This window comes from Panthera pardus, unplaced genomic scaffold (assembly GCF_024362965.1).
Source record: "Panthera pardus isolate Hobbes unplaced genomic scaffold, ASM2436296v1 HiC_scaffold_15, whole genome shotgun sequence".
NCBI classification, from domain to species: domain Eukaryota; kingdom Metazoa; phylum Chordata; class Mammalia; order Carnivora; family Felidae; genus Panthera; species Panthera pardus.
In genome coordinates this window covers 2912535-2938950 of record NW_026526710.1, presented here as the reverse complement: position 1 = coordinate 2938950, position 26416 = coordinate 2912535, and the positions used below count along the sequence as shown (strand labels likewise).

Sequence of the window (26416 nt, the reverse complement as noted above, 5' to 3'; positions counted from 1 at the left end):
GTGAAGCAATGCTCTGGGCTCACTTCACGTTTGGAGTACAGGGAACCCCCAGCCTCTAGTCTGGAGGAAGCATCAGTTCTGAAACAGTCTCCAGACGCCACGAAAACCGGCAACTGTCCAGGTTCTGTAGAACGCTGAATTTGCTGACAAAGAGCCTTCAGACAACAGACTTAAGTAAATTTCTGAGCCTCAGTTTACAGGTGATGATCCATAAAACGGGCTAAATACCTACCTCGCGGGGTGATGTGTCCTGTAACCTGCCTGCTCAAAGGACAGTGTTCCGTGTGCAATTAATGCGGCTCCCAGAGCTGTTCATCTGGTTCGTCTCCACTGGGAGAATCTAGCCTGCTAGAGCAGTACTTCTCAGACTTTAGCATGCACACGAGTCACCCGGGTATCTTTTTAAGTGGGGCCTGGGAATTTGTATTTCCAAAGCACTCTCAGGAGATGCGGATGCTCCTGGCCCGGGGACCACACTTTCAGTAGCGGGATAGTAGGAGATGGTTATACTGGGCATGAATAATGTAATGCTGAACACATTAGCCCTGGCTTGGGCATTTGATCTCATAGCCTAAGGAAGGAAAACACCCATAAAGACGATGTCCTAGAGACACCTGTAAACAACAACCAACAAAAATATCCCCCAAAGGCCCAGGCTTTGCACCATTTTGCTGTTTATTTCAAGTTTACAGAGAAGCTTAAACATCTGTGGAAAAAACACCAAAGGCTTATTTTTCTCTTAAGTTCATGTACTTTTTAAGTGATAAATACACAGTATTTAACTTTGTACACCTGATAAAAGGAAAATGCATAGTAGAAAGGATCAGGAATAAAACAGAAGCATCGGGCATTAAATCAAACACAGAATAGAAAACTCAGCAGTCCCACAGAACTCGGCCCATAAAGCTGTGAAGAGGATGGGAACCGACGACCTGGAAACATTCCCTAGCACCTTGGAAGCAAGTGGAGGTCATGGTTCTTCCTTGCCCAGCAACGCAAAGCTCCCCTTTGAAAGATGAGTGAGAGCAATAGGTTGAGCCTGTGTGTCCAAATGCTCAGGTATTCGCCTCCTTGTTCCAAAAGGGCTTTTAGGATGGGAGCCCTGACTCACAGGAAAGGCCAGACCCTGGGAAGCCAGCCTCTCCAGCCCCCAGAGCCAATGAGGGGCTAGCTAAGGCTTTCTGCGAGCCCCTGGTAAGCCTGCGGAAGAGACGGGGGACGTGGAGCAGGGCAGAGGAAGAAGGAGCAAGAACTTGCACAAGGGCCCAGGTTGCTTATACCAAACTGGTCCCACGGATGAGCCAGCAATGGAAGAAACTGATAGGGCATCCTTTGGCTCACCTAGAAAAGCTGCCCGTGACAGGTTCTCCCCTTTCCTGACAGAGCCGGCTTCTGAAAAATCAATGTTTGTGCTCTGAGAGAATGGTAGCTCTACACTTTATGGTACGGCCCTCTGCTTATACTTTCTGGGGGTAGTGATTCCTTCCCACAGCTTTCTTTGGTGATTCTTTGAAAAAAAAAAAAAAGTTATGAATACGGGCCTCCCCCCCACCCGCCCGCCTAAACAGCCGGCATTACCCATAGGAGGAAATCCGACATGGGGAGTTTCATGGTGGAAGAAACAGTCTTGCCTGATGCAGCTGTATAAACACAGAAGTTCTAGAACGCAGAAGCTCCACATGCTGCCTGCCCTCCCTGGGCAAGCCACTCGGCCAGGCCAGAGTCCACACAGACAGGCTGGGACCTAGGACAGGGTGACTTTAACTACCGCAAGGTGCTTACTGCAAACTAACCAGACCCCATCTGCTCCCAGAAGGGGTGTTGCCCATATATATAAACAAGCGCAGGAATGCGAGAGGAAGTACCAGGTTACAAAAAAGAAAGTAAGCAGGCCAGACAACCCTTCATCTGATGGGTGTCCTTTGCTCTTAGAAACCAGCATTCCCTAATTCTGTATCGTTTGCAAGATATCAAGAAAAGTCTGGCTAAATAAATGACACTCAAGAGCTTACGAAGATCTGTGGAAGCCAGTTAACACTCAGGTTCCGTGAATAAACCAGGCAAGGGCAGGAAGGCCTTGCTTCACTGTCTCTCTCCAAGAAGTCCTCCTACCAATAATGATCAGACGGAAACTACAGAAAAGCATGGCCTCTGGACCCAGTTACTGACGCTATTTCCCCCAAGCCAGAGTCCACAAAGCACTGGGAATTTCCCAGGGCAAAGGCCTTCTAGTTTTCCTCCCCCTTGAACTTCACACTCACCCGTGTCTGGCTCTGGAAAAAGTTGCACTTGAATAGCAATGAAAGTTCCCAGTATTAGTTGGAAGTCAAAAAGGTAAACCTTTTCTCTCTGGACTTCTGGCTACAAAACAGAACTCCCTGTGCCAAGCCCTGGTCCTCGTGGACCCTGAGGACTGCTCTGGGTGTCAACAATCTTCTCTAAAAGGGTGCCCCAGAGTTATTGGGTAGATCCTAATAGAACTTTGCCTGTCAGGATGAGAATCAAAGTATTTCATAACTGGCCCCCCAGAAACTAAGTGTTTCACGGACTACAACAATCAGCTAGTATTTAAGAAAACAGAACTTTGGCGTCTCTAGAATACACAAGTTACCAACAAGCTAAACTGCTAATATACAGCCAGAGGCTCTAACTGGGATCTAACATGCCTGAAGCCGGGGAACATATCCTGGAAGCTCGAAATGACCCCTGAACTACTCTAGAGTTCAGTCTTGTTAGAGAATTGAAAATATTTTGTTTACTCTTAAGCCATGTAATGTACATGGAAGTGTAGGATTTCACCCTGAAGTTTTTGTAATTTAACAAGAGATTTACCAGAGCTCAGTTAACTATTTCAGAAACCTGCTGTGACCATCAGTCCTTTAGGTGAACCCTTTCCCCCCTCCCCAAACAAGCACAGACTACCCATCTGGGGGTGGAAAATCCCCCTTTGTGAAGCAATTAAGCTTCAAGCCCTTTCCCTTTTCCTGACTACAATTCCACCCATAAAAAAATTTAAAGTCCTTCTTACAAATAAGTTGCATCGAAGCTCCCTGCAGCTACTGAGGGCTGGCCCTGCCCTGACTCCGTGAGTCCACAGTCCTGGAAGGTGCCAACTGGCTTGGAGTTCGGGGGTTTCAGGGTTTGTAGGAGGAATCACACCCCCTCTTCCTCTCCCTTTCAAACGCAGCAACTAACTCTGTGGTCTCAGCCCACACCGCCAGAGTTTTCTGCCAGTTTTTCATGATTTTCAAACCCCACACATTCACTTGGTATATCTGACATGGTTCTGAGTTCACAATGAAAGATTTTTGGCATAAAAACGTTTTAAAAAGCAATTGTCCCAAAATGCATGTGGCTTTGGGTCTGCAACTCCTCACACCTGCCCGTTCAGCCAGCCAGCGGCCAAGGTCGATGTCATGGAGTCAAGTCTTTTTTTTTTTGTCCCCTTTAAAACAACAAAGGAAGGAAAAAAAAAAAAACAAACACCAGAGATGACGGTCAAGGCTCTACACACGTGCTGGGTTTCCGTAGGACATGCTGCTATGGAAACGCAGGGTACAGCCTGCATGCGAGGTCGCGCGTCCGGGCAGCTACTCCATCGCCTCGTCGGGCCGCAGAGGATGCATGCGTGCGCGGGGGCCGGGGGCCGGGGCCCCCCAACTCTCGGCGCGGGGACCGCCTTTCACAAGAGCACTTCCTCCTCCCCCACGGGGGGCGGGTCGGGGCCCCGGAGGCTGTCTTCGCTGCCTTGCTTCCTGCTCACCGAACAGAAAACCCACGTTAAGGCAAGGCTGCCGTGGCCTGACCAGCGTCTCCCACGTTCCCACACCACCTGGAACGTCATTGACTTGGCTTTTCCTTCTAGATGCTCTCCCCTTTTCTTGCCTATATAAAAGTTTCAAAGGAGACTCTGTAACCCCCTCTGTGAATGGAAAAGCAGCATCATTTGCTAAAAATAGAAAGGAACTATATAAAAATAGATGCGAACCTATCCCTGTAACACCTCAAATCATCCCACGTGAGTAGTGTGCCACCAGCTTTGGGGCCTGTTCACGGGTTTTTTTTAGAGATCTTGATGGGTCCCCCACCCCACCTCAACCTTATTTCTTTACGCTAAGATTGAAGATTCTTCAGTCACCTGAAGGTGAGCTTCTTGAGGGGCAGCAAGCAGGCCAACCTGCATATGTCTGCAAATGGTGGTCAAGAGAACTGCCCCACGCACACAGGCCCAAGAGACACCTTGGATGAAGAGAAGGCCCCTCCTCTTGGTGATGTGATTGATCAGAGCAGAAGAGACCAAGGAGGAAAGGCATCCCTGTGTCCCTGAGAGCCCGTATCCTGAAGCTAGACCTGCCGGGGGGACAGACTGGGCTGTTACGGGAGCTGGGAACGAAAATCCCTGAGGAGAAGCCTGAATCCCTTGCCACCAGCAAGAGATGACAGCCCCATCTAAGGAAAGCCACTGGGCTTGCCACATTGGACTAACTAACATCTGCTGTATGTCCCTGGCCGGGAGGGAAACTCTGTCCCTGCACAAGGGAAGAGAAAAGCGTGATGTCTGTACATTCCTAGGAAGAAACATCTCTGTTTAAAAGGCAAGCTCATTGGCTTTTTATGTTTCTGCCACAGAAGAGGGGGTCAAATCTCCAGGGAAGAAAGCGGTAACTAGATGTCAAATCAGGTCCTTCACTTCTGTCCTAGAAGCACTGCTTGGTCCAGCTGGCTTTTAGTGCAGATGGTCGGCTGCAGGCCTTGGGCCCCAGGCCTCCAACACCTGAATAAGCCCTATGAACTCGAGTGCTGGGTCATCTGGACAATCGAAGCATCCCACCAGCAGGCTGAGGGCAAGAGCAGGTAATGCCCAGGTGCTACTGGGACTGCAGGTGAGGGAATAAAGGGGAACTAAAACCCTCTGGGCCAATCTCAGTCTGTTGGTATCTTGTGATTTTGAGCTCACTGAAAATAATGAATGACAGACTTGCACACAGATGGGAGGTAAACCCTAACACTTAAGGTTGAGAAGAAAAAGACCTGGCTGGTTCAGTCCGTAGAGCATGCGACTCCTGATCTCAAGGTTGTGAGTTCAAGCCCCACGTATGCGTGAAGCCTACTTTGAAAAAAAAAAAAAAAAAAAGCCTGCTCATTAGGCTTCCACTCTCTGTCACCATGGCAGGTCAAGGAGTAGACGGGGCCACCCTGTCATCTGGCAGCAGAGAACTGGGGACCAACCTAGCAGGGAGGAGGCAGTCTCAGGCTGCCAACAACCGGCTGGTTGCTAACTGCCACTTTCCCGGAGCGTAAACAGTCCGCTGCATGCCTATATAAGCCCTTGACTCCTGTGACACAGGTCATTCCATCTCACCAAACACAAATGGCTGCTGCTTGTATGTGAATGGTCATAGCAGCATTCACTCTGAGAGCCAAAATGGAAACAGTGTCCATCACTTAATGAAGGGATGTATAAAATGTGGCCTATCCTACAACGGAATAGAATTTGACCATAAAAAGGAATGAAGCACCGACACCTGCTGAACCTTGAAAAATGACGCTGAGAAAAGGCAGACACAAAAGGTCACATACTGTACGATTCCATTGATGTGAAAGGTCTAGGATAGGCACCTCCATAGAAACTGAGAGTAGATTAGCACTGGCTGGGAATGGGGAGCTAGTGGTGATAGCTAAGGGTGCAGGGTTTCTTCCGGGGCTCACGAAAATGTTCTCAAATTGATTGTGGTGTTGGTTGTAGAGCCCTGTGAATATATTAAAAACTACTGAATCATACACTCTAAATGGGTGAAATGTTTACTATGTGAATTATATCTCAATAAAGCTGCTCTTAAAACACAGAAATGGCTTTCCAGTTATTGACCTGGAGCTCCCAGTTGAGAATGAGGTAGTGAGTGGAACTCAAAGGAAAGAACACTGGAATTTCTATCTTGCCACAGGCACTAGCAGGGTGAGAGGCAGCAGGGGTGCTGAGTGTGGACCGTCTCAGTGCACAGGGACAAAAATTCTCACCTGCCCTGGGAGGTGGGGTAATGCTGACAAGGCTATGTGTTTAGAAGACGGATGGCCAAAAGGGAAAAGGTTCGGATCCACCCAGGGGACAGAGGACTCTCACACTGATTTGCAGCAGGCTGGAAGAGGGCTTATTTTCTAGGTCCTAACCCATCAGAGAAGAAAGGGTAGATGCTGGACAGCCCCAGAGCACAGCATGCCTGATCTAAGCTCTGACCACATGGACCCAGAGCAGGGGCAGCCATGGGACCCTGCGACGCAGCTTCAATGCCGTTGACGTGCACTGAGCATGTGTGGGTACCAGACTGGGTCATGAGACCTGGGTGAATTCACAGGCATTCCGGGTGGAGCGCCATGCACCCGCAGCCCAGCCCACATGCACGACCCGCCATCGGGTCCAAGCCCCTGGATGACCCTTGTTTTTATCCTAGGTCCCGAGGCCCAAGGTGAGCCTGGGCACAGCAGCCCAAGCTGGAAGGAGCCTCCGCCTGGGTGGGGGTGCCCCGCACTCTGCAGCTGCCCCCGCCCCCAGGCTCCGGCAGAGGCTACAGCGCAGGCAGGCAGGCATTACCTTGGGCTCAGACAGGGGCTCACACTCCCTGGTGGGTTTTTTGCTGGAATGGCCAGAGGGGAGGGAAAAGGGAAGTGAGAAGGGACACGGGATCTATGAGATGCCTGTCCCCCACCCCAGAGACACTCAGACCCCAAACACCAGCTTCACAAAGCTGCTGCCAGGGGGATATTGAGCAGGGCATCTCTGCTGTGACACACTGGGTCACATGAGAGAGAGGGCTTGCTCGTCCACCACAGGGCTGATAATCCCACCATCAAGCATGCATGCTTCTGGGCCACAAAAACGCTTTCTGATTGTCAAGAGGTTCCCCCAGTTATGCAAGTCTCCCTGAGAAAGGTATAACTCCAGTGTGGGTTAGCAGTCAGCAAAAGGAGGTGGGCTGAGCCTGGGGTGGGGCAAACCCAAACCCAGCAGCTTCTCTGATTTCCTGGAAGGTCTGGTCTGAGTCGTTCCAGGGATGGGCCCAGGCAGAGGGGGCTGGGCAAGGCTGCCCTCCGGCTCCCCACCCCACAGGAAGGCGGGTGGATACTCACGTAAGCAGGTTTCCAGGCGCTGACAATGAGCGCTCCTCCCGCCGGCTGCCCTCAAACGGGTTCCCAAAGGAGCGTTTCCGTATCATGGTCTTCACCAGGATCTGAAGGAGAGAGGAGGAAGCTGGGCCACCTGGGGGAGACTCCAGGCAACAGCCTCCCTTGTGCCACCCCCCAGGTGCTAGCTCCCTCTTCCTTTCTCTCCCAGCCCCCAACAGCTCCCAGGGCTTGTGGCTGGTGACTGGCCTTTGAAACACCCTGGGCAGCATCCCTCCCACCCAGGACACAAAAGCCAAAGCCATCATCAAATCTGACTAGTCCGCACCCAAAACCATTTATGGCTCCCTGGCTGTCAATAAGATAAGGTCCAAAATCCTTGCTCTGACAGTCTCCTATCTTAATCTCGTCTTGGTCTACCTGAGCCCCAGGGGGACCCTGTGCTCCAGAAGAGCTGGCCTGCACTGTCCCTCCTCTTCCAGGTGTCCCTGCATCTGGCACCATTTGTTTCACCTGAGCCATCACTGCACATGCCCTCCTGGCCCATCAACCTGTCTCATCTTCAAATCTGGGCCTTTACTTTCAGTGCAAGCTATCTATGACCACCCCAACGAGAAACCCAACTATTGTTTTCCAGGTCAAATTAACAAGGGCTGCACTTTTAATTGAAATATAATTCACAAAGTAGGAAATTCACCATTTTAAAGTGTAAAGTTTAAGGGGTACCTGGGTGGCTCAGGCCATTAAGTGTCTGACTTTGGCTCAGGTCATGATCTCATGGTTCATGGGTTCAAATCCCGCTTTGGGCTCTGAGCTGACGGCTCAGAGTCTAGAGCCTGCATCAGATTCTGTGTCTCCCTCTCTCTGCCCCTCCCTCACTTGTATTCTCTAAGATAAATAAATAAACATTAAAAATAATAATAAAGTTGGGGCACCTGGGTGGCTCAGTCAGCTAAGCGTCCGACATTGGCTCAGGTCAGGACCTCAGTTTGTGAGTTCGAGCCCTGCATAAGGCTCTGTGCTGACAGCCAGAGCCTGGAGCCTGCTTTGGATTGTCTCCCTCGCTCTATGCCCCTCCCCTGCTCACACTCTGTCTCTAAGATAAATAAACATTAAAAAAAATAATACGGTTCAATGGTTTCTAGAACATTCACATCACCACTATCTAACTTCAGAACATTTCCTTCACCCCAAGAAAAAAAAGCAGTACCCATACCCCATTTCCCCTCCCCCCAGGCCCTGGCAACCACGGATCTGAGTCCTGTCTCTGTGGACTGGTCTATTCTGGACATCTCACACAAATGCAACCACACAGTGTGTCTGGCTTACCACACTGCGCATCATGCTTTCAAGGTTCGCCCTGTTGCAGCTTGAATCAGTGCTTCATCCCTCTTCGCTGCCAAAGAACATTCCTTTGTACAGATAAGCCACATTTGTTTATCCATTCATCCACAGGTGGATGTGGGGGCTGTTTCCACTTCTTGGCTATTGTGAATAACGTTATGAACATCCAGGTACACATTTTTGTGTGTGGACATGTTTTCCACACAAAATGCTTTCATTTCTCTCGAGTACACACGCAGGTGTGGAATTCTTGAATCGTGTTATGACCATGTTCACATTCTGAGGAACTGCCAGGCTGGTTTCTACAGCGGTTACACCACTGTACATTCCCACTGGCATCACACAGGGTACTAGTTTCTCAGGGGGCTGCGTTTTAGTGCAGGACAGGAAACACCCGACCAGGTCTAAGCTGCTGAGGCAGCACCCCAGGGCACCGGGTGGTGTGGCGGGAGGGCAACGGAGCTGAGAGTGCCAAAGGTCCATCCATGTCTGAGAGGCGCTGAGGGCAGGCTTGTTCACTGCCAGTAGCGGGAATTTGCTGGTGTGCCCCCTCGTCCACTCTAACACAGACTGGGCCCCTGCCTGGTTGGCAAACACCTGCCTGAGGAGAGGATCCCTTGGGAAAAGGTACCGTCCCTCGTCCCATCCTGCGGCCCCAGCTCAGCTCCCTTCCTCTGCCTCCCTGTCTTCTGCCTCGCCCCTACTGATCTGTCCCATCCTTTCCAAAACCCAGATCAGATTCCCTCACTCCCTGGCTTAAAATCTTTCACCCATACAACTCTGGAACTTCTACTGTTGCTGGCCAGAGAGCCAAGGAAGGTTCTGGAGAAAGGAAGCGAATTAGTCATTTTTGGTGATGCTTTTGGCTGCTGTGTCCTGCAAAGGAATTTTCAAGGAAAAGACTTCAGCCCCCTGAAAGGCTCTAACCCCCACCCCCTCAAGCAGAACATGGTGCCTCTTCAAGCTGTTTTATGTGCTGAACTGTTTTTGTGTGTGTGCTGCTAAGAAGAAATCTAAGCATTTTTTAAAAACCCACCGATTTACCAAAAGGTGGAAACACTCGGCATCTGAAAAATGGATAAACAAAATGTGGCCTATTCATATTCTTCAGCCATGAGAAGGAATGGCATGCTACGAGCCGGATGAACCTCAAAAACACGATGCTGAGCAAAAGAAGCCAGACACAGAAGACCACATCCTGTGTGATTCCACTGACACGAAATGCCCAGGAAAGGCATATCCAGAGAGACAGAAAACCAACTGGGGGTCACCAGGGGTCCGGAGGAGGGGAGAACAGAGTGACTGTTAACAGGTACAGGATTTCTTTGGTGGGGGAAATGCAAATGTTTCAGAACCAGAAGTGATGGTTGCCCAATACTGTAAATATAATAAACGCTACTTTATTGTTCACTTTAAAATGGTTAATTTTGGGGTGCCTGGGTGGCTCAGTCGGTTAAGCGTCCGACTTCGGCTCAGGTCACGATCTCACGGTCCGTGAGTTCGAGCCCCGCGTCGGGCTCTGGGCTGATGGCTCAGAGCCTGGAGCCTGCTTCTGTGTCTCCCTCTCTCTCTGCCCCTCCCCCGTTCATGCTCTGTCTCTCTCTGTCTCAAAAATAAGTAGAAAACATTAAAAAAAAAAAAATTAAAATGGTTAATTTTATGCTACATGAATTCTATGTCGTTAAAGAAGAAAAGGAAAACACAGACTTAGAAAATGAAGGCTATGCCCTGTGGCAAGACACTCATGGTGCCTCCCTTGGGACTATGTTCTGTGGCTTCTGGAACACACCAGGCCCTTCCTTCTGTGCCTTTGCCGGGGGTGGTCCCCTGGCAAGACCACCCACCCCCCCCTCCCTGTGGCCTTGTCAAAGCAGCCAAACTTCCCAGCCCTCAGGACCCAGCAGAAGGGGCTCCTCCTCTGTGCAGCCTCCACTCTTGCTTCTCTGCGCTGGCCTGTCACCACATAATGGCACAGGAGGGTGATTTTTCCCACTCCATCTTTCTTACGAGGCCAGAAGCCCCATGAGGGCCAGTGCTGTACTCCATTCATCTCTGTAACCCTGTGCCTGGAACACATCGGGTGCCAGGAGGGGACCTGGACCTCCCCACTCCAGCCTGCGCCCTCGGATGACTACAGTAGCCCCTACTTCCTCCCTGGTGTCTACAGTCCATTTTCCAAGTGGGATCTTTCCAGGGCCAACTCAGATGGTCCTATTCCCCTGACTCAAATCCTGCACGTGCTCCCCACATCCCTTGGGACTAAGATTTAAGTCTTGGCTGTGGCCTCAGGTCTTGTGTGGGCTGGCCCCACCTGCTGCCCAGACTCATGTCACTGTCCCCCCAGCTTCCTCGTCCTGCCTGGCTTTCTAAAGCTTCTTGTGGGCCTAGCTTCCTCCCACCAGAGGATCACCACATTTGCTCTTCCCTCTGCCAGGAACACCCTCGGCCCAATAGTACCGTGGCCCAGTTAACACTCTGCCATCTTCTCAGTGCACACCTGCTTCTTCCAGGAGGCCCTTTTCCAACCCATCACACTGGCCACATCCCCCTCTTAGGGCTACACAGTGCCCCTTAGGGGTACACATTGCAGCCCCCCTGTTACATTATACATTTATCTATTGGCTGTTTGCCCAGCATCTGTCTCTCTAGGACAGAGGATGCACCATGTTGGTTTTACTCATCACTGTACCCCCTGCTCCCAGACCCCTAGGGTCCGACATCTTCTCCCAAGAACATCTCAGGCCTGGAACAGAAATAACCCATGGTGGGCACCTGGATCGGACGCCAGCTGCCTCCCCAGCTGTGGGCACAGGACATGGGTGCAGTGGGTGGATGAGAAAGAGTGAGTGTGGGTGAGTTTTAACAGTGAAGATCATGCAGAGGTCCCAGGTCAGGGAGGAGGAGGAAGATGTGAATGGATGCCCCACCCCAGTGGCTCAAGTTTTGGAAGAAGGAGACAGAAAGTGTGTGGGGAAGCAGGAGGGAGAAGTGCAAAGCTGGGAGAGAAGGAGCCAGCATTTGGACTCCTAGAGGGGCATTTACTTGAGGCCAGACACTGCATCTTTGTAGAAAGTCTCAGCAGCCCCCGGCCAGAGCCCAGGGCCCTGCCTGCCTGCTGGGGCCGACGTTGGCCAGACACACCCCAGGGTTTTCAAAATGGCCATAGTGGGGTGGATTCTGCCCCTGGGACTGCAGCCCTGACCCCAGGACCTTGAGGATACTGGTCTCCCTCCTGGAGCCAGATGCCCCCCTAGGCAGGGAGGGGATTGGCAAGTGGGCGATTCCCAGAGTCTCCAAGGTTAAGCCTGAGGATTCCACATTCTGGCTCGTTTTTCCTGGGTCAGAACCCAAATGTCAGGCCATAAAAGGGGCCCAGGAGCTCCTGAGCACATGAATTGGGAGCCCATGCCCCTAGCCCTGGTAGCTGCCCACACAGCAGATGTGAGATTAGCTAAGCCGTCCACTCTGGAGCCTGAAGAGCCAGCAGATACGAATCCCACCTTGGAGACCTCAGCTTTAACTCCCACCTCTGGCACCTGCCCTGGTCCTCCTCCTGCTCCACCTGACATGCTCTGACAGCAGGAATTCCAGAAGGGACAGTAGGATCTGTGGAGAGGAGCTACCCCTCTGCATAGTAACACAGGACCTGTCTGGAGACAGAACTAAAGCTACAAGATGCAGGGGCCTCCTGGTCTGATGTGTGTGTGACCAAGGCCGAGAGGCTGGTGGCTGTGGGTGAGGGACAGACCCGGCCATCCCCTGACTCTCAGGCCCGATATCTGCTTCTCAGATGCCCGCCTGTGTCCCGGCCTGTCCTCGCTGGCCCGCCTCAGGCTGTCCCTGTGCTTGGTCAGTGGTCCGTCCCGCCTTACCACGGTCGCCAGGCTGGGAATGTGTTTGACCGAATTCTCGACCTCCTCTTCGGTCACCTCGACCAGCGTGCAGTTCTCGTCCTCCGATGGCAACGGCTCCGCCCCGTGCCTCGTGACCCAGGGGTGCAGCTTCAACGAATGACAGGAGGGGTGAGGGGCAGGCGGCCAGCTCGCAGAGGCCGGAGAGCAAAACCAAGGCCCTGCCAGCGAGCAGAGCCAGGGAGGAAATGCGGGAGGGCAGAGGTGGTGGCCTGAGGTCAGGCATGCAAGAGAGCTGGCAAGCCAGGCAGAGGGTGGGGGGTGAGCGAAATGCGAGGAAACGTGGAAAAGACAGAGAGACAGAGAATGGGAAGGAGCCACCAGGCCGGGGTATGCGCCAGACTGCATTCTCCAGCTGGCCCAGGTCTTGACAGAAGTGATCAGATTCAGCATCTGCCTTTCATGGTGCCCAAGGAGCACCCATCACCCCTCAGCAACTCTCCTTCATGCCCGGAAGGCTCTGTTCAGAGCAGGCAGATCCTCCCCATTTCACAGAAGGGGAAAGAGAGGCTTGGGGAGGCACAGTGAGACCACTTAGAAGGACACAGTCAGGAAAGGACCCAGGCAGGGGTCTTTCCCATCCCACTACCCACCCCTGGGGTCCAAGTCCTTATCTGTAACCATATGGCCTCCCTCTCCTCAAATGCTAGTTAGCTAGATGCCTAGGAGTTCCTGAAGGAAACCTCTAGATTTCTTAAAGAGTCAGATATGTGCATGTATATGGCATTGGCCAGGGTGTAGTGGGTGGACAGGGGTCTCTCCTAACAGTGCTTTCTGCAAAAAATGGAATTCAGCAGGTTCTGGGGGTGTCAGATTGCTCACTAATTTCCTTCCACCCTCACTGAGATTCTTCAAAGGGATGGGGAGGGTCAAGGAAAGGGCCCAGGACTTCAGCAGCCAGGGTGTGGAGCACACAGAGGCCCCAGTCTGGAGGGTGGATGCCATCAGCCCAAGCCAATCGGAGTGAGCACTGGCTGCCCCACTGACAGCAGATCCCAATTCCACAATCACAGTGAACATGAGTCCAAACCCTCCTCCCCACACCCTGCCACCACCAGCACCTAGCGGCCCAGACACCGAGGGCATGGGAGGGCAGTGGTGCCAAGGAGGGCGCAGCACTGTGGATGGAGGGGCGTGGGGCCTGGCTGAGGCAGGGTTGAGCCAAACAATTCCAAGCAGAGGACATAGGCCAGACCCCTGGTGCACATCCCATGGCAGAGCAGTGGCCCCCAGGTACCTTGATTTCTGGCACCACAATCCTTGATTCTGGGTTCTTGTCCAACATGCGGGTTATCAGGTCCTTCAAGTCCTCAGCTATGTCAGGCCTGGGGATGGAAGACACATCAAGGGTGGAAAACATACACAGGACCACCAAGGGCTTGGCGAGGAAGATGACTTGGGACAGACAGGCAATACTCACTGATCTGGAAACTCCAGGGCCTGACTCTTGATCTTACTGTGTAAACACATGATCCGCTCGTCCATGAACGGGCACTACGAAGAGAAGTCAGGGACAGAGTAGCCGTCACTGGCTGGCACATCAGTCTGCAAGGGCTGCCACGTGCTGGCGTCACTCCACATGGGTTACAGCAGAGAAATAAATGTCCCGGCAGTAGCCCAGTCTAGCGAGGAAGCACTTCCCATGCCCCCAAGTTCTAGAAGAACCAGGAATGGACTTCCAGAAGGGCTACAGCCCTTCCCAATCACACTGTGACTTTCCTCTGTAGCTGTGCTTTACTTTACCTACTCATACAGAAGCAAATACTCCTCCCCACCCACCTGCCCGGGAAACAATAAATACTAAGAACAATACATAAGATGTAGCAGCAACAGCAGTGACTGGTGAGGGCTTAACCTGGCCCAGGCTCTGTACTGACATTTCTCAGAACCAATACTTCATTGGCTGCCCCTCTGCCTGAAATGTTCTTCCCACCAACAACTACATGGCTCATTTTCTCCCATCATTCTGATCAAAGCTCACCTTCTCAGGGAGGCCTTCCCGAGCTCCTATCTAAAGCAGACCGTTCCCCTCAATGCCATGTGATTTCTCATCAGAGCACCTATGCCTGACGTTATATTACATTTGTATTTGCTTATTGTTTAATTCTTGCACTGGGAACATCAACTCCAAGAGGGCAGGGATTTTCATCTGTCTTGCTTCCTGCTTATTCTCCAGGGCCCAGGAACATCCCTGGTGCAAAGCAGTGTTTTGATAAATACCTGTTGAGTTAATGAATGCTTAAATTATTTCTGATGATGCTCTCAGAGCCTTAAGAAATAATAAATACTCTTCTCATTTTACAGAAGAGAAAAACAGAAGCTCACAGAGGTGGCATGTCTTAAGCAGTGCAGAGCTGGGATTTAGTCTAGATTGGGCTGACTATGAAGCCTGTTCATGCACCACCTCCCAGGTGACAATCAATGCTCTCACTCAGTGGAGGACCTGACCCAGGAGGAGGAGCTCAGGTATCGTGCTGGAAAAAGAAGCCTTTATGTGGGGTACTCAGAAGGTTGGAAAAGGTCACAGAATGGGACCTGGTCCACTCCTGTCCAAGGAAAATTATTTCATTAAGAGCAGTTACTTGAGATCAGAGTTTGGATTGCACAGGTATATCCATTTGACAGACTCATCATTAACCACTTAAGATCTGTACATTTCATTATATGTAGACTTTACCCCTAAGCAGTGGGGGGGGGGGGGGGCAGGGGAGAACCACAAAAAACTTATGAGCTCTGGCTGATGACTGCATTCTGAAGCATATGGAGGAAGTGTAGAGATCTTAGCAACTTACTCTAAAATGCATAAAAAAAAATAAGGTTGAAGAAGGACAGACACGTGATAAAGCAAGCAGCGTGAATTGTTTATGGTAGAATGCAGGTGTGGCTGTGTGGGTGTTTACCACAGTTATTTCAACTTTGCTATATGATTAAGAATTATCTGAGCAAACACTGGTAGGGAAGATATTATAAACCATGAGACCAGTTTCTTAAGCTTTCCTCAACAAAGCACAAGTTCATGGACAGGAAAAGTCCACGTTTTTATTGCTCACATAATTAATCTGAACTTCAGAGTTAAAAACTGAAGTTCCTAAAAATCAATAATATAAAACAACAGAGAGACAAGACAGAACTCCCTAAATCAATAATGACAAATGGATTTTCACTTCCATTCCAATTCTATCCCTCCAAACAACAACTTCTGGGAACACTGCTGAGAAGCACATCAAAGCAGTCCTAAGCTCAGGAAGAAAGAGGGCAGCTATTGATTTGTGATATGGGTCTCTCGTTCAGGAGTGGGAAGAGAGGTAGCACATTTGTGGTTCTTGCCCTAACTTCATCAACTATTTACCACCTCTGGAACCTCATGTTAATCCTTCTATTTTAACAGATCATTCTTCACAGATATGACTACTACATACAGGCAGGTACATTTGGAAAGCCATCCTTTCCATATTCAGGTCCAAATGTGGAAATGGAATGATACAACTCAATGAATAAGCAGTCTCCCTGCAAGGGTAACTATTAACCAGGGGGCCGCCTAGCAACACTCAGGACACAGGACACCCCACCCTGTTACCTGGCCAAACACAAAGCAGTACAGCGTCACACCCATGGCCCAAACATCCAAAGCCTGTAAGAAAAAGAGAGCTTCGTGTAAGGGAACAGGGGGCAGTGAGGGGTGTCTAATGCTTCTGCCCCGCCAAGAATCAAAGCTTCTTGCCTTCCTCTAAGGAATCACCCCTTCTTGACTCCTGATCCAGGGAGTTAAGGTGAGAATGATCCCACCCCACTCAAGCCTGGCCAATAAGAGCTTCACTTCCCCCAGCCATTGTGATTGGCTTAAGGATAGGCACATGACCCAGGCCTGGCCAATAAGAACACCACTTCCCCCAGCCACAGTGATTGGTTCAAAGATGGGCACATGACCCCAGGCTGAGCCAATCAGAGCCAACCCCAAGATTTTTGCTAGGGCTCTTCAGAAAGAAGAATGTTCTTTCCTCTGAGGTTGGTAAGCTGATAGAAAGCAGCCTGGAGCTGTAGGTGACCCACCTACCTGGGCAGAAAACCAGCTCAAGAAAACAGTTGAGAGATGGAGAGATGGATTTCTGACTGAATCCCTGTATCTAGCCAAGCCGGATGCCACTCTTCATCTACATGATCCAGTGGATTCAGTTTAAGCCAGTGTGAGTTGGATTTTTGCCCCTTAAATCGACAGAGCTCCGCATCTCAGGCAGGTCCACACCTACCTTCCCAGAGAAGATCTTCCGGGTCTCTGAGAGCGACTCAGGTGCCATGAAGGCAGGTGTGCCCACGGTGTTAGAGAGAAGCGCATCACTGCCCTTGAACTCGTTGCTCACGCCAAAGTCGGCAATCTTGATGTGGCCATCTTCTCCCACCAGCAGGTTGGAAGGTTTGATGTCCCGGTGGATGATCTTCTGGTAGTGTACTGGGGATAGGGCGGACACCAGACGGGAGAGGAGGCAGGAACACCATGTGAGGAGCTCTATGTGGCCCACGGGATCCAGAAACACAGATATGGACCCCTCAACTCTCTCACAGCCCCAGGCCTCTCCCAGCCTCCCCCTCCCAAACCTGCCGGATACCCACAGCTTTAAAAGATAAGGGAGAAAGAGTGTCTTTAAGGAAGTTCTCCCATCTTCAGAAAGAAGTAGTGGAACACTGACTGCCAATAATAATTAGTAACTGCCTGCTAGTCTAAGTTGTGGGTGCCGACGGTGCCTGGAGAGTTTCTGCTGAGTCTGGCTGGCTTCCAGCTAGAAGTCTCAAGACTTGTGACAGTCAAACATATTTTCACCTACTAATGCCAACACTCAACCTGCTCACCACACCAACAATGACTGGAGCCGATCCAATGGAAGTGTGGGCCACAAAATAGGATTGGGGACTTGCTTAACTTGTTCCTGCCTGGATGTCAACCCATAGGAGAGAACAATCCTACAGTCTGGAAGACTCAACTGCATTTCTTTGGGGGTAGTGGTGATGATGATGATGGTATCAGTAATAGGGCCAGCAGGGCGGCACCTGGGTGGCTCAGTCAGTTAAGTAATAGGGCCAGCAGCTCCATTTGTTGAGTGCCCAGTCGGGGGCCTAGCCCCATGTTAAGTGCTTCTCATGGACCCCATTTAAATCTCATGACAATACTACGTGATAGGCCAGGTTAAAGGACAAAATGTTTAACAACCAGAAGCAGAAAGGACACCTGCCAATCTGAACTACTAATATGTACTGGCTGATTTCAACCTGGTGAGAGATACTTTATTCCCATTTTACAGATGAGAAAACTTAGGTTCCAGGAGGTTTAACAGGATCCCTATCCCAGGGCTGCTGGGAATAAGGGACAATGCGAATAGAGCCCCTAACAGTGCCTGGTACACACAGAAAGTGCCAGGGAAAATGGCCACTATCGCTATTGCTCTTAATTTTTGTGGCAGAAAGAAGGGTTTCTGCTCATCAAGGGCATGGCTTTCCGCAGCTGTCCACGACTGCATCTCAGACAATTCTGTTTCCCACCCATCTGCCTGCACTCCAGGAGGGAAATTCCACTTTCTCACTTGCCATCCACTAGCTGGGATGCTAACCACCCCTGACTGAGAATCCTCCCACAGGCCCCCGCTTACGGTACTCTATGCCTTTGATCAGGTCCTGGAAGTAGAAACGGGCCTGGTCCTCAGAGAGTGGTTTAAGGGTGGGCACTTCCATCACAGGCCTGAAAGGTCAACACATGCATGAGAAGCAAACCAGACACACTGGCCTTCGCCCTCTTTCACCAGCAGAACCAAGCACCACCTCACTCAAGAAGCTCCTGCAGCTCGAGAAGTTTCAGGCGTCATACCCACCAGGAAGGGGGACACTCACCCTTGGTTGACCAGCTCAAACACTGTAGGGAAGAGAAAGGGTAAACTGTTACATTGGGAAATTGGAAATCCACCTTCCTCTTCCTCCTCTACCTCCCTAATGTCCATAAAAACACCAAGAAACACAGAAATGAATATTGGGGCCGGGGAAAGGAACAGCTCACTCAGCCCAAACTGGTCAAGGTCTTACTTAGGAAACTAGGGGTCAGAGATTTCTGATGTCCCTGGGACCCCCCGTCTGGCTGTACTTTTCATCCTCAAAACAGCCAAGGACCTTACAGCCAGGGGAAAACAAAGCAGGCAGATGGGACACAGGTGGGGATGGCTCACGGGCTCCTTTCTTCTCTCCAATCACACCTTGGAGATTCCAGGGATACAAGTGATACTAAACTATGTCCTCTTAAGTCAGGTCCCGAGACACCTTATGCCAAAGAACAGGTCTAAGGGGACACAACCCAATTTCTCTTTACTTAGACACAAAGAAGTAGCCCTAGGGGTCTTCAGAACCCCTGGAAAGTTTGGGTTCAAGAAACAAGAACATGTTTGGTTCAAGAAACTCCCACCTCCTCCACACCGCCAGGCTGTGTCAGGCTACAGACCAACAATGCTTGTAGATTCTTCCAACTCCTCGACACCCCACACTTGGCACCATCAGACTCATCCCCGTGACTCTCGATCCAAAACAAGACTTGGAGCAAGAGGTGAGGGTGGAGATTTCCTCACCCTTCAAGGGCCCATCCCCTTCCTCTTAAACAGGTCCCTGCTTGGCTCCCATTCACGCACAATGTGTAGACGACTCCCACTGTGTGAGCTTCTTCCCAGTCCTGTATGTGTGTGGGATCCCCGCTCCAAACCACCAAGTTAGCTAAGCTGTGTTCAGGGAATGCACAAGTTGTTGTTGGGGCTTTTTGTTTTGTTTTTTGCATTTTTAAAAACAGAGGTGAGGGGTGCCTGGGTGACTCAGTCGGTTAAGCGTCCGACTTCGGCTCGGGTCATGATCTCACAGTTCGTGAGTTCGAGCCCCGCGTCGGGCTCTGTGCTGACAGCTTAGAGACGGGAGCCTGCTTCAAATTCTGTGTCTCCCTCTCTCTCTGCTCCTCCCCCGCTCATGCTCTGTCTCTCTCTCCTTCAATAATAAATAAAATCATTAAAAAAAATTTTTTTTTAAATAGAGGTGAAATTTCCAAAACATAAAATTAACTATTTTAAAGTTTACAATTCAGTGGCATTTAGTGTTCACGGTGTTGTGCAACTATTGCCTCTACCTAGTTCCAGAAAATTTTCACCCCCTCAAAAAGAAACCCTGTGCCCATTAGCAGCCATTCCCCTCCTCCCAACCTCCTCCCCCACAACCACTAACCAGATTTCTGTTCTACGGATTTGCCTTTTCTGGAAATTTCACATATATGGAATCATATGCTAAGTGACCTTTTGTGACTGGCTTTTTTACTTAATGTTCATCCACACTGTTATCACGTGTCAGTACTTCCTTCCTTTTTATGGCTGACTAATATTCCACTGTGGATATGCAACATTTTGTGTATCCAGTCATCAGCTAACAAACATTTGGGTTGTTTCCACATTTGGGCTATTGTGAATAGTGCTGCTATAACATTCATGTGCAAGTACTTGGGTGGATATCTGTTTTCAGTTCTTTGGGGTGTAAATACCTAAGAGCAGAGTTACTAGGTCATGTCTCATAGTTATTTTAATTTTGTCCTGCTTGAACAAACATAACTGGGACCATGAAGCTGTCCTTTAAGAAGTGAAAAATTCACACAGTGAATTTCAAACTCAAGTGGAAAAGGACTCTGGAGCTGTCTGTTGTTCTGAAATCATCTACCCACATTGGAGTTTCTTATAGAAGAAACCAAAAGGTTGTTTCAAAGATCTCCAAGGGCTAAGGTGGTTGAGGGAAAAGAGCCAGCTCCTCAGATAAAAAATAAAGCTTAGGGGCGCCTGGGTGGCTCAGTCAGTTAAGCATCTGACTCTTGATCTCAGCTCAGATCTTGATCTCAGGGTTATGAGTTCAAGACCCACGTTGGGTTCCATGCTGGGTGTAGAGCCTACTTAAAAATAAAAAAATAAATAAATAAAATGGGGCACCTGGGTGGCTCAGTTGGTTAAGTATCTGACTTTGGCTCAGGTCATGATCTCATGGTTCATGAGTTTGAGCCCCGTGTTGGGCTCTGTGCTGACAGCTCAGAGCCTGGAGCCTACTTGGGATTCTGTGTGTGTGTGTGTCTCTCTCTCTCTGCCCCTCCCCTGCTCGTGTTCTGTCTCTCTCTCTCAAAAATAAATAAACATTAAACAAAAAAAACTTTTTAATAAAATAAAATAAAAAGGAAGCTTAAAGGTTCTGACCAGAAAGGAACTTAACTCCCTAAGGCCCTTTCCTGTCTTCAGGCTCATCAACCAGTGTTGGGCAAACCTGAGCTGGGGCAGATCTGCCGTGGCTTCAGGCTGTGGTTAGAAACAAAAGCAATGGCACTGAAGGTAAGGTGTCCAAGACAGGAGCTCTGGTCCCCTCAGCTCCGGCCTATCCCACCTTCATTATGGAAGACTTGACTTTCAAGAGCTGCTTCATGAATTTCTGTGCTTATTCCCAAGCACCATAATTTAGTTGGCCTGGAAGAAGCCAGCCTGTTGAAACAGGTCTATTTTCAGTCACTAACAGTTTAACCCCCTTCTACAGCTGAACAATGGGTGGGGAGTTTTTAGCCTCTAGAAATACTGACCACACTATCTGGGGGTCAGGCCTGCAGCTGTAGGACCCTTGCTGATACCTGCTACTCAGTCTCATGTGCTACCCTGTCTATCCTCGACACACGTCTGTGCCTGGAAACTAAAAACTAACCATGTCAGGACTTTCACTAGAATCACATACCCAAAGTCAGGCTAGCTCCTTTCTACACTGCTGCCTCAAAAAGAGAAAAACTCTGTCGATGAAGTTGCCTGATTCGAATGGCTTAGGAAACTCCTCTTTCAAGCTTGGGTCAGGTTCTTTTTATACTCATTCAACTCTGCTCAAAACCCTCCAATGGCTGCCTTCTTGCTCACAGCAAAAGACAAAGTCTTACAATGGTATAAAATGTCCTCTGCCATCTGTTCCCCACTGTCCTGCACAAATGTCACCCTGGTGAAGCATCTCAAGGAGCCACCCTATTTCCCAGTCCCCCAAACTGGAACTCCTGGTTCCCCTGACCCTGCTCAGGTTTACTTTTTCCATGGTGTTGTCACCTTCAAAGGCTAAGCATAATATTTAAGTACTGACGGTGTCCATCTGTCATGAGAGCAACAAAGTGCCCTGAGGGCAGAGTGTTCTTTTTTGTTTTCTGATAAACCTAGAACAAATTATGTTTGTTGAATGAACAACCAAACTCCCCAAAAATAGACAAAAGCCATGCAGAGTCCCGCCAGGAGCCCCAAGTGAGCAAATTGTGCTGGGAATGCCATTCTGGGACAAAAATTATCTTTTATATTTTATGACATCTGCTATAGCTCCCTAAACTTCACTCATTTGCCTAATATGTTTATCATCTGGCCATATCTATGTACCACATAAACTATTATTTGTTTCATATTTTTCTTTAAATGACTCAGTTTAAAAACTTTGAGCTTTATCCTGGGTAATGACATCCATGAAATCAAGAGTTATTGTCCCACTATAGTTTTTCCTACACAATGGTAAATTAAATCTAAAAAGGTTTTTTAAATGTCTATCCGTGTATCACTTAAAATCATCTCATATATTTAAAGTGGTGATGGTAGGGGCGCCTGGATGGCTCAGTCGGTTAAACATGCAACTTCAGCTCAGGTCATGATCTCACATTCGTGGGTTCAAGTCCTGCATCAGGATCTCTGCTGTCAAATGCAGAACCCGCTTCAGATCCTCTGTCTCTCCCCACCCCCCCATTTATTCCTCCCCTGTTCATTCTCTCTCTCTCTTTCAAAATAAATAAACTTAAATAAATACATAAAATAAATAAACTTAAAAAAAATAAAGTGGTGATGATACCACATTTGGGAAATATTGCAAGTCTGTATTGTTCAGAGTTTAATAATGTTTCTTTCTCACATAATTTTTTAAAGTTAACATCTGATGTTATTTACTGTGGAGCTTCTAAATTGTTTCTTCAGAAAGGTTTTTCAAGTTCTAAAATTTGAACATGGAATGCACACTAGATGCTCTTAGGGAACTGAAGTTAACTTTTTCAAATGTAATAATGGTATTGTGACCACCTAAGAGAATGTTCTTATGTGAGATGCACACTGAAGTATTTATGGCCTGAAGCGTCAAGATGTCTGCTAATTTACTTTTTGGACAGTTCAGCAAAAAAAAAAAAAAAGAAATGGATGGGTGCATGGCTAGACTGATACAGCAAATATGACAAAAAATTATTAACTGCTGACTCTGGGTGGAAGATATACAGGCATTCACTGTACTATTTTTTCAGCTTTTCTATAGGCTTACATTTTTCATAGGAAAAACCTGGAAAGGGGAAGAGGAGGGGGAATGAAAAATAAAATGTCCTAAGCTACAACATTCTCTTGGAACTGAACCACAGCAATTACATGAGGAGAAACTGAGCTCTGTTTTCAAACCACACCCATTCAAACCAGACCCCAGATGACCAATCACTCCTGTGCAACATAAGATTATCCCAGGATCATCCTCATGCTCATCCAGGAGACTTCTGGATTCTAGTCTGGGCTTGGCCACGCCCACTCCCCTCGCCTCCTTGGTACCCCTCCCAGCTGTCATCTGTACCCACTTGAAATGCACAGGCTCATGTGAATGCCCACCAAGCCAAGTTGTAAGGACATATAACCTATTGATCATGCATTCCTGGACCCAACAGTCTGTGGTCCAGTTTTGAATTAGTCCTGCCCTTTCTTCCTTCATCGGTACCTACAGTCAGGGCTCCCCCACATCTTCACCAGTTTTTAAAAATCAAGTCTCTGAGGACATGCCTGAGTCCTTCTGTTTCTTTGTGCAGTGCCCTCCAAGCCTCCGAATGCCCCACTGTGCCCTCTTAGGCTCTCCAACCTCACCCCCATCCCCTCTCCCTGGTTTACCCTGTCCCACCCACGTTCTTCTCAAACACACTAAGCTCTCACCAGCCTCAGAGCCTTTGCACTTGCTGTTCCCTATGCCTGGAATGCTCTTCCCCCGATGTAACAGGGCTGTGTCTTTGACATTCAGGTACCAAATCATCACCCCGTATGTGACGTGGCCCCTCAGTCCCTCTCTCTCATGTCATCCTCTTTAACCTTCTTCAGAGGATCTACCTGAAGTTAACTGGTTTATTTAGTTGTTGACTATCTGTCTTCCCTGACTAAAATGTGAGCTTCTAAAGAGCAGAAGCCTCAACTTTCTCACTCACCAATGCATCCTTAGTGCCTTGAACCTGCCCAGCATTAGCAGGTGCTCAATAAACATTTGCAAATGAATAAACAGCTCCCCCCCCCCCATAAAGTCCCAGCAAGCACTCCCTTCTACCTCCTGCTTCAAAGTAAGGCAGCAGCCTCACCCTGTGGCTCACTGTGGGGCCCAGCCTCAGCGGGAAAGGGGAAGCTGTCTGTCCTCGGGAGGGAGATGCCAGGGGCAGGGGTTGCTCGAGAGGACCCCTGAGCTTTGGCAGGTGCAACTGCCTGAGCAGGGGCAGTGGAAGGCAAGGGCTCTCTTACCCATGTACAGATGGTCCTCGTTGGGGTCATCCAGGACCTATTGGCACAGCCACATGGAACAGGCCGGAAACACAGAGCAGGGGAGAGGAAGAGAGGGAAATGATATGAGCAGGGGGGAAGCAGCAGCCACGGGACTGCATTTGCCACCAGAAGGGCTGTGCTTTCCACTGGCTTTCCTGGTTTAGATGAAGGGCACAGGAAAAAAAACAGTGTGTGCGATCCAAATGGCCATCTGGAAAATAAACACCTTCTAGCCCAATCCTCAAGGGTCCAAAACCTCCCCCAGAAAGGAGATTACAAAAAGGAGAGGAAAAAGTCCTCCCCTGGGAAATGGGGGCGCCTGGCTGGGTCAGTCGGTAGAGCATGCAACTCTTAATCTTGGGACCATGAGTTTGAGCCCCACGTTGGGAGTAGTAAATTACTTTTTTTTTTAATTGTTTTTAACTTCTCCCCTGGAAAATGTCTCAGCTTCAATAAGAATCCCCCCTCTCTCCTAGGAGACAATGGACTGATCCACAGGGTGAAAATTCAAATCCTGTCTGGGCTCTTCTGACTCCTCCATGAAGAGCCCCCATAACCTCCTGCCCCTGCAGAAAAGGACGTCTCCCTGCCCAGAACATCCATGGCACATTCTCTCTGTCCTCCTCTCATGGCCATCCTGCTTTCATCTCGTCATTTATTTCTATATCTCCCCCTCTCTGCAAAGGGCTGTATCCACCTCATTTGCCTCCGTGGTGCCCTGTACAGGACAAAGTTACATAGCAGGTGCTCAGAATGTCTGATGCATTAGACTAACAGGCTGGCAAACAGCCTTGGATGAAGAGTTCAGATGCCACAGGGCAGTGGGGAGAGGGGAGATCCTGTCAGGACCCAGAGCCACTCACTAAACAGGTGTCTTTGGGCTTCCTCTAAGATGGGTGACTCAAGCATCAGTGAATTGACACTGTGAGACAGTGTGACAAGTGGAGATAGCCTGCAGCCACCATCTCTCTCCTTTGAGAAGAAACAAAGGCAGGCTCCTTGGCTGGACTGGTCTTCCCGCCTCTTCCCACATCGTCCTCACCTTCCCCAGCCAACCAACATCCACAGGACAAGAAAGAGATTTACCCTAGGCAGAAGCCCAGGGCAGCCAACCTGGAGCCCTAAGCCCTACCCAGTGGGAGGAGCCAGACCCAGGGCCTGGCCTACCTAGAGCTCTGCACCTGACAAGCCCCAGTCAAGGCACGGCTGCTAACCCTCACACCCACCAAAGGCAGGGGTATACCCCCAAATAGAGGCCACCAGCCCTTTGCACATGTTGTTCCTCCCTCTGTGATGCCCTTCCCCATCTTTCCCTGTTGTCTCCATCCAGGGAACTACCGGGACCATCTCAAATATCCCTTCTCCTGAGAAGCCTTCCTCAGCCATTTGGGTCGGCTGGCTGCTGGCACTCCATGCTCCCGCAAGCACTGCGAACACGTGTCCAGTGACATGCTTTATCACATGCTGCTTATAAGTCCTGTCATCTACACCAGAGGTGCTCCACATGTGGCTCGGGGACTCCTAGGGATCCCCAAGATGTTTTCCCAGAGTTCATGAGGTCAAAACTATTTTCACTCTAAAACTAAGATAATATTTGCCCTTTCCACTCTCATTCTCTATTAGTAGAGAAACCAGAAACCACATCACAGGCGAGGTCACAAGAGGCTGAATGCAGAAGCAGATATGAGAATCCAACCATCTTCTATTAAGCCACACATAAACAACAAAACTTTGCAAAAATGTAGAGCTATGCCACTCTTCTCACCACAGTTTTCCAGAAAATATAGTTACTTTTCATAAAAATATATTGCTACATAATGGGATTATTGTTGTTTTTAAATGAATTAATAAATAATTTGTAAACTTCTCAGTTTTAATTCTGATGTGGCAAATAATAATAAATACAACCCACATAAGCAAAACTTTTTTGGGGTCTTCAATAATTTTGAAGAACATACAGGAATCCTAAGACCAAAATCTTTGAGAACTACTGATCTAGAACAGAAGATGGCAAATATAGCATGCAAGCCAAATCTGGCCCTCTGCCTCTGCCTGTTTTTGTAAATAAAGTTTTATTGGAACACAGCCACATCCATTTGTTTACATGTATAGGGTTGCTTTTGTGCTAATATTATATATATATACAGTATACTTATATATAGTATATTATAATATATATAAATATAGATAGAAATACAGGCGTGTAAGATACAGATATAACATATATATATTATATCTATATCTATCTTATATCTATATATATAAATAAAGAGACAGAAATGGGTAATGGGCAAGTTTCAGTATCGCTCTGACCCTCAATTCCTTTATCTATAAAATGGAAGTAATAAATAGTCTTAGGAAAGGGTGAGAATAACATGAAAGAACAGCAGTCAAGGAGTCGGGAGCAATAACTAGTACCCAGCCTTGCAATAAGCTGTTTAACGTGGAGCGGCT

General features: G+C 49.1%; 1 protein-coding gene across 1 annotated transcript in view; it reads right to left on the bottom strand.

Annotated features, from left to right (window-relative positions):
- Window positions 1-657: 657 nt before the first annotated feature.
- Window positions 658-26416, bottom strand: part of CAMKK2 (calcium/calmodulin dependent protein kinase kinase 2) — a 32432-nt gene continuing 6673 nt past the window's right edge. Inside the window, 11 exon segments of the mRNA XM_019467515.2 lie at window positions 658-3755; window positions 6590-6632; window positions 7126-7226; window positions 12336-12464; window positions 13612-13699; window positions 13795-13868; window positions 15952-16005; window positions 16622-16821; window positions 18014-18102; window positions 18252-18273; window positions 23942-23978. Of these exon segments, the coding sequence (XP_019323060.2) occupies window positions 3591-3755; window positions 6590-6632; window positions 7126-7226; window positions 12336-12464; window positions 13612-13699; window positions 13795-13868; window positions 15952-16005; window positions 16622-16821; window positions 18014-18102; window positions 18252-18273; window positions 23942-23978 (1002 nt within the window). The 3' untranslated portion in view covers window positions 658-3590.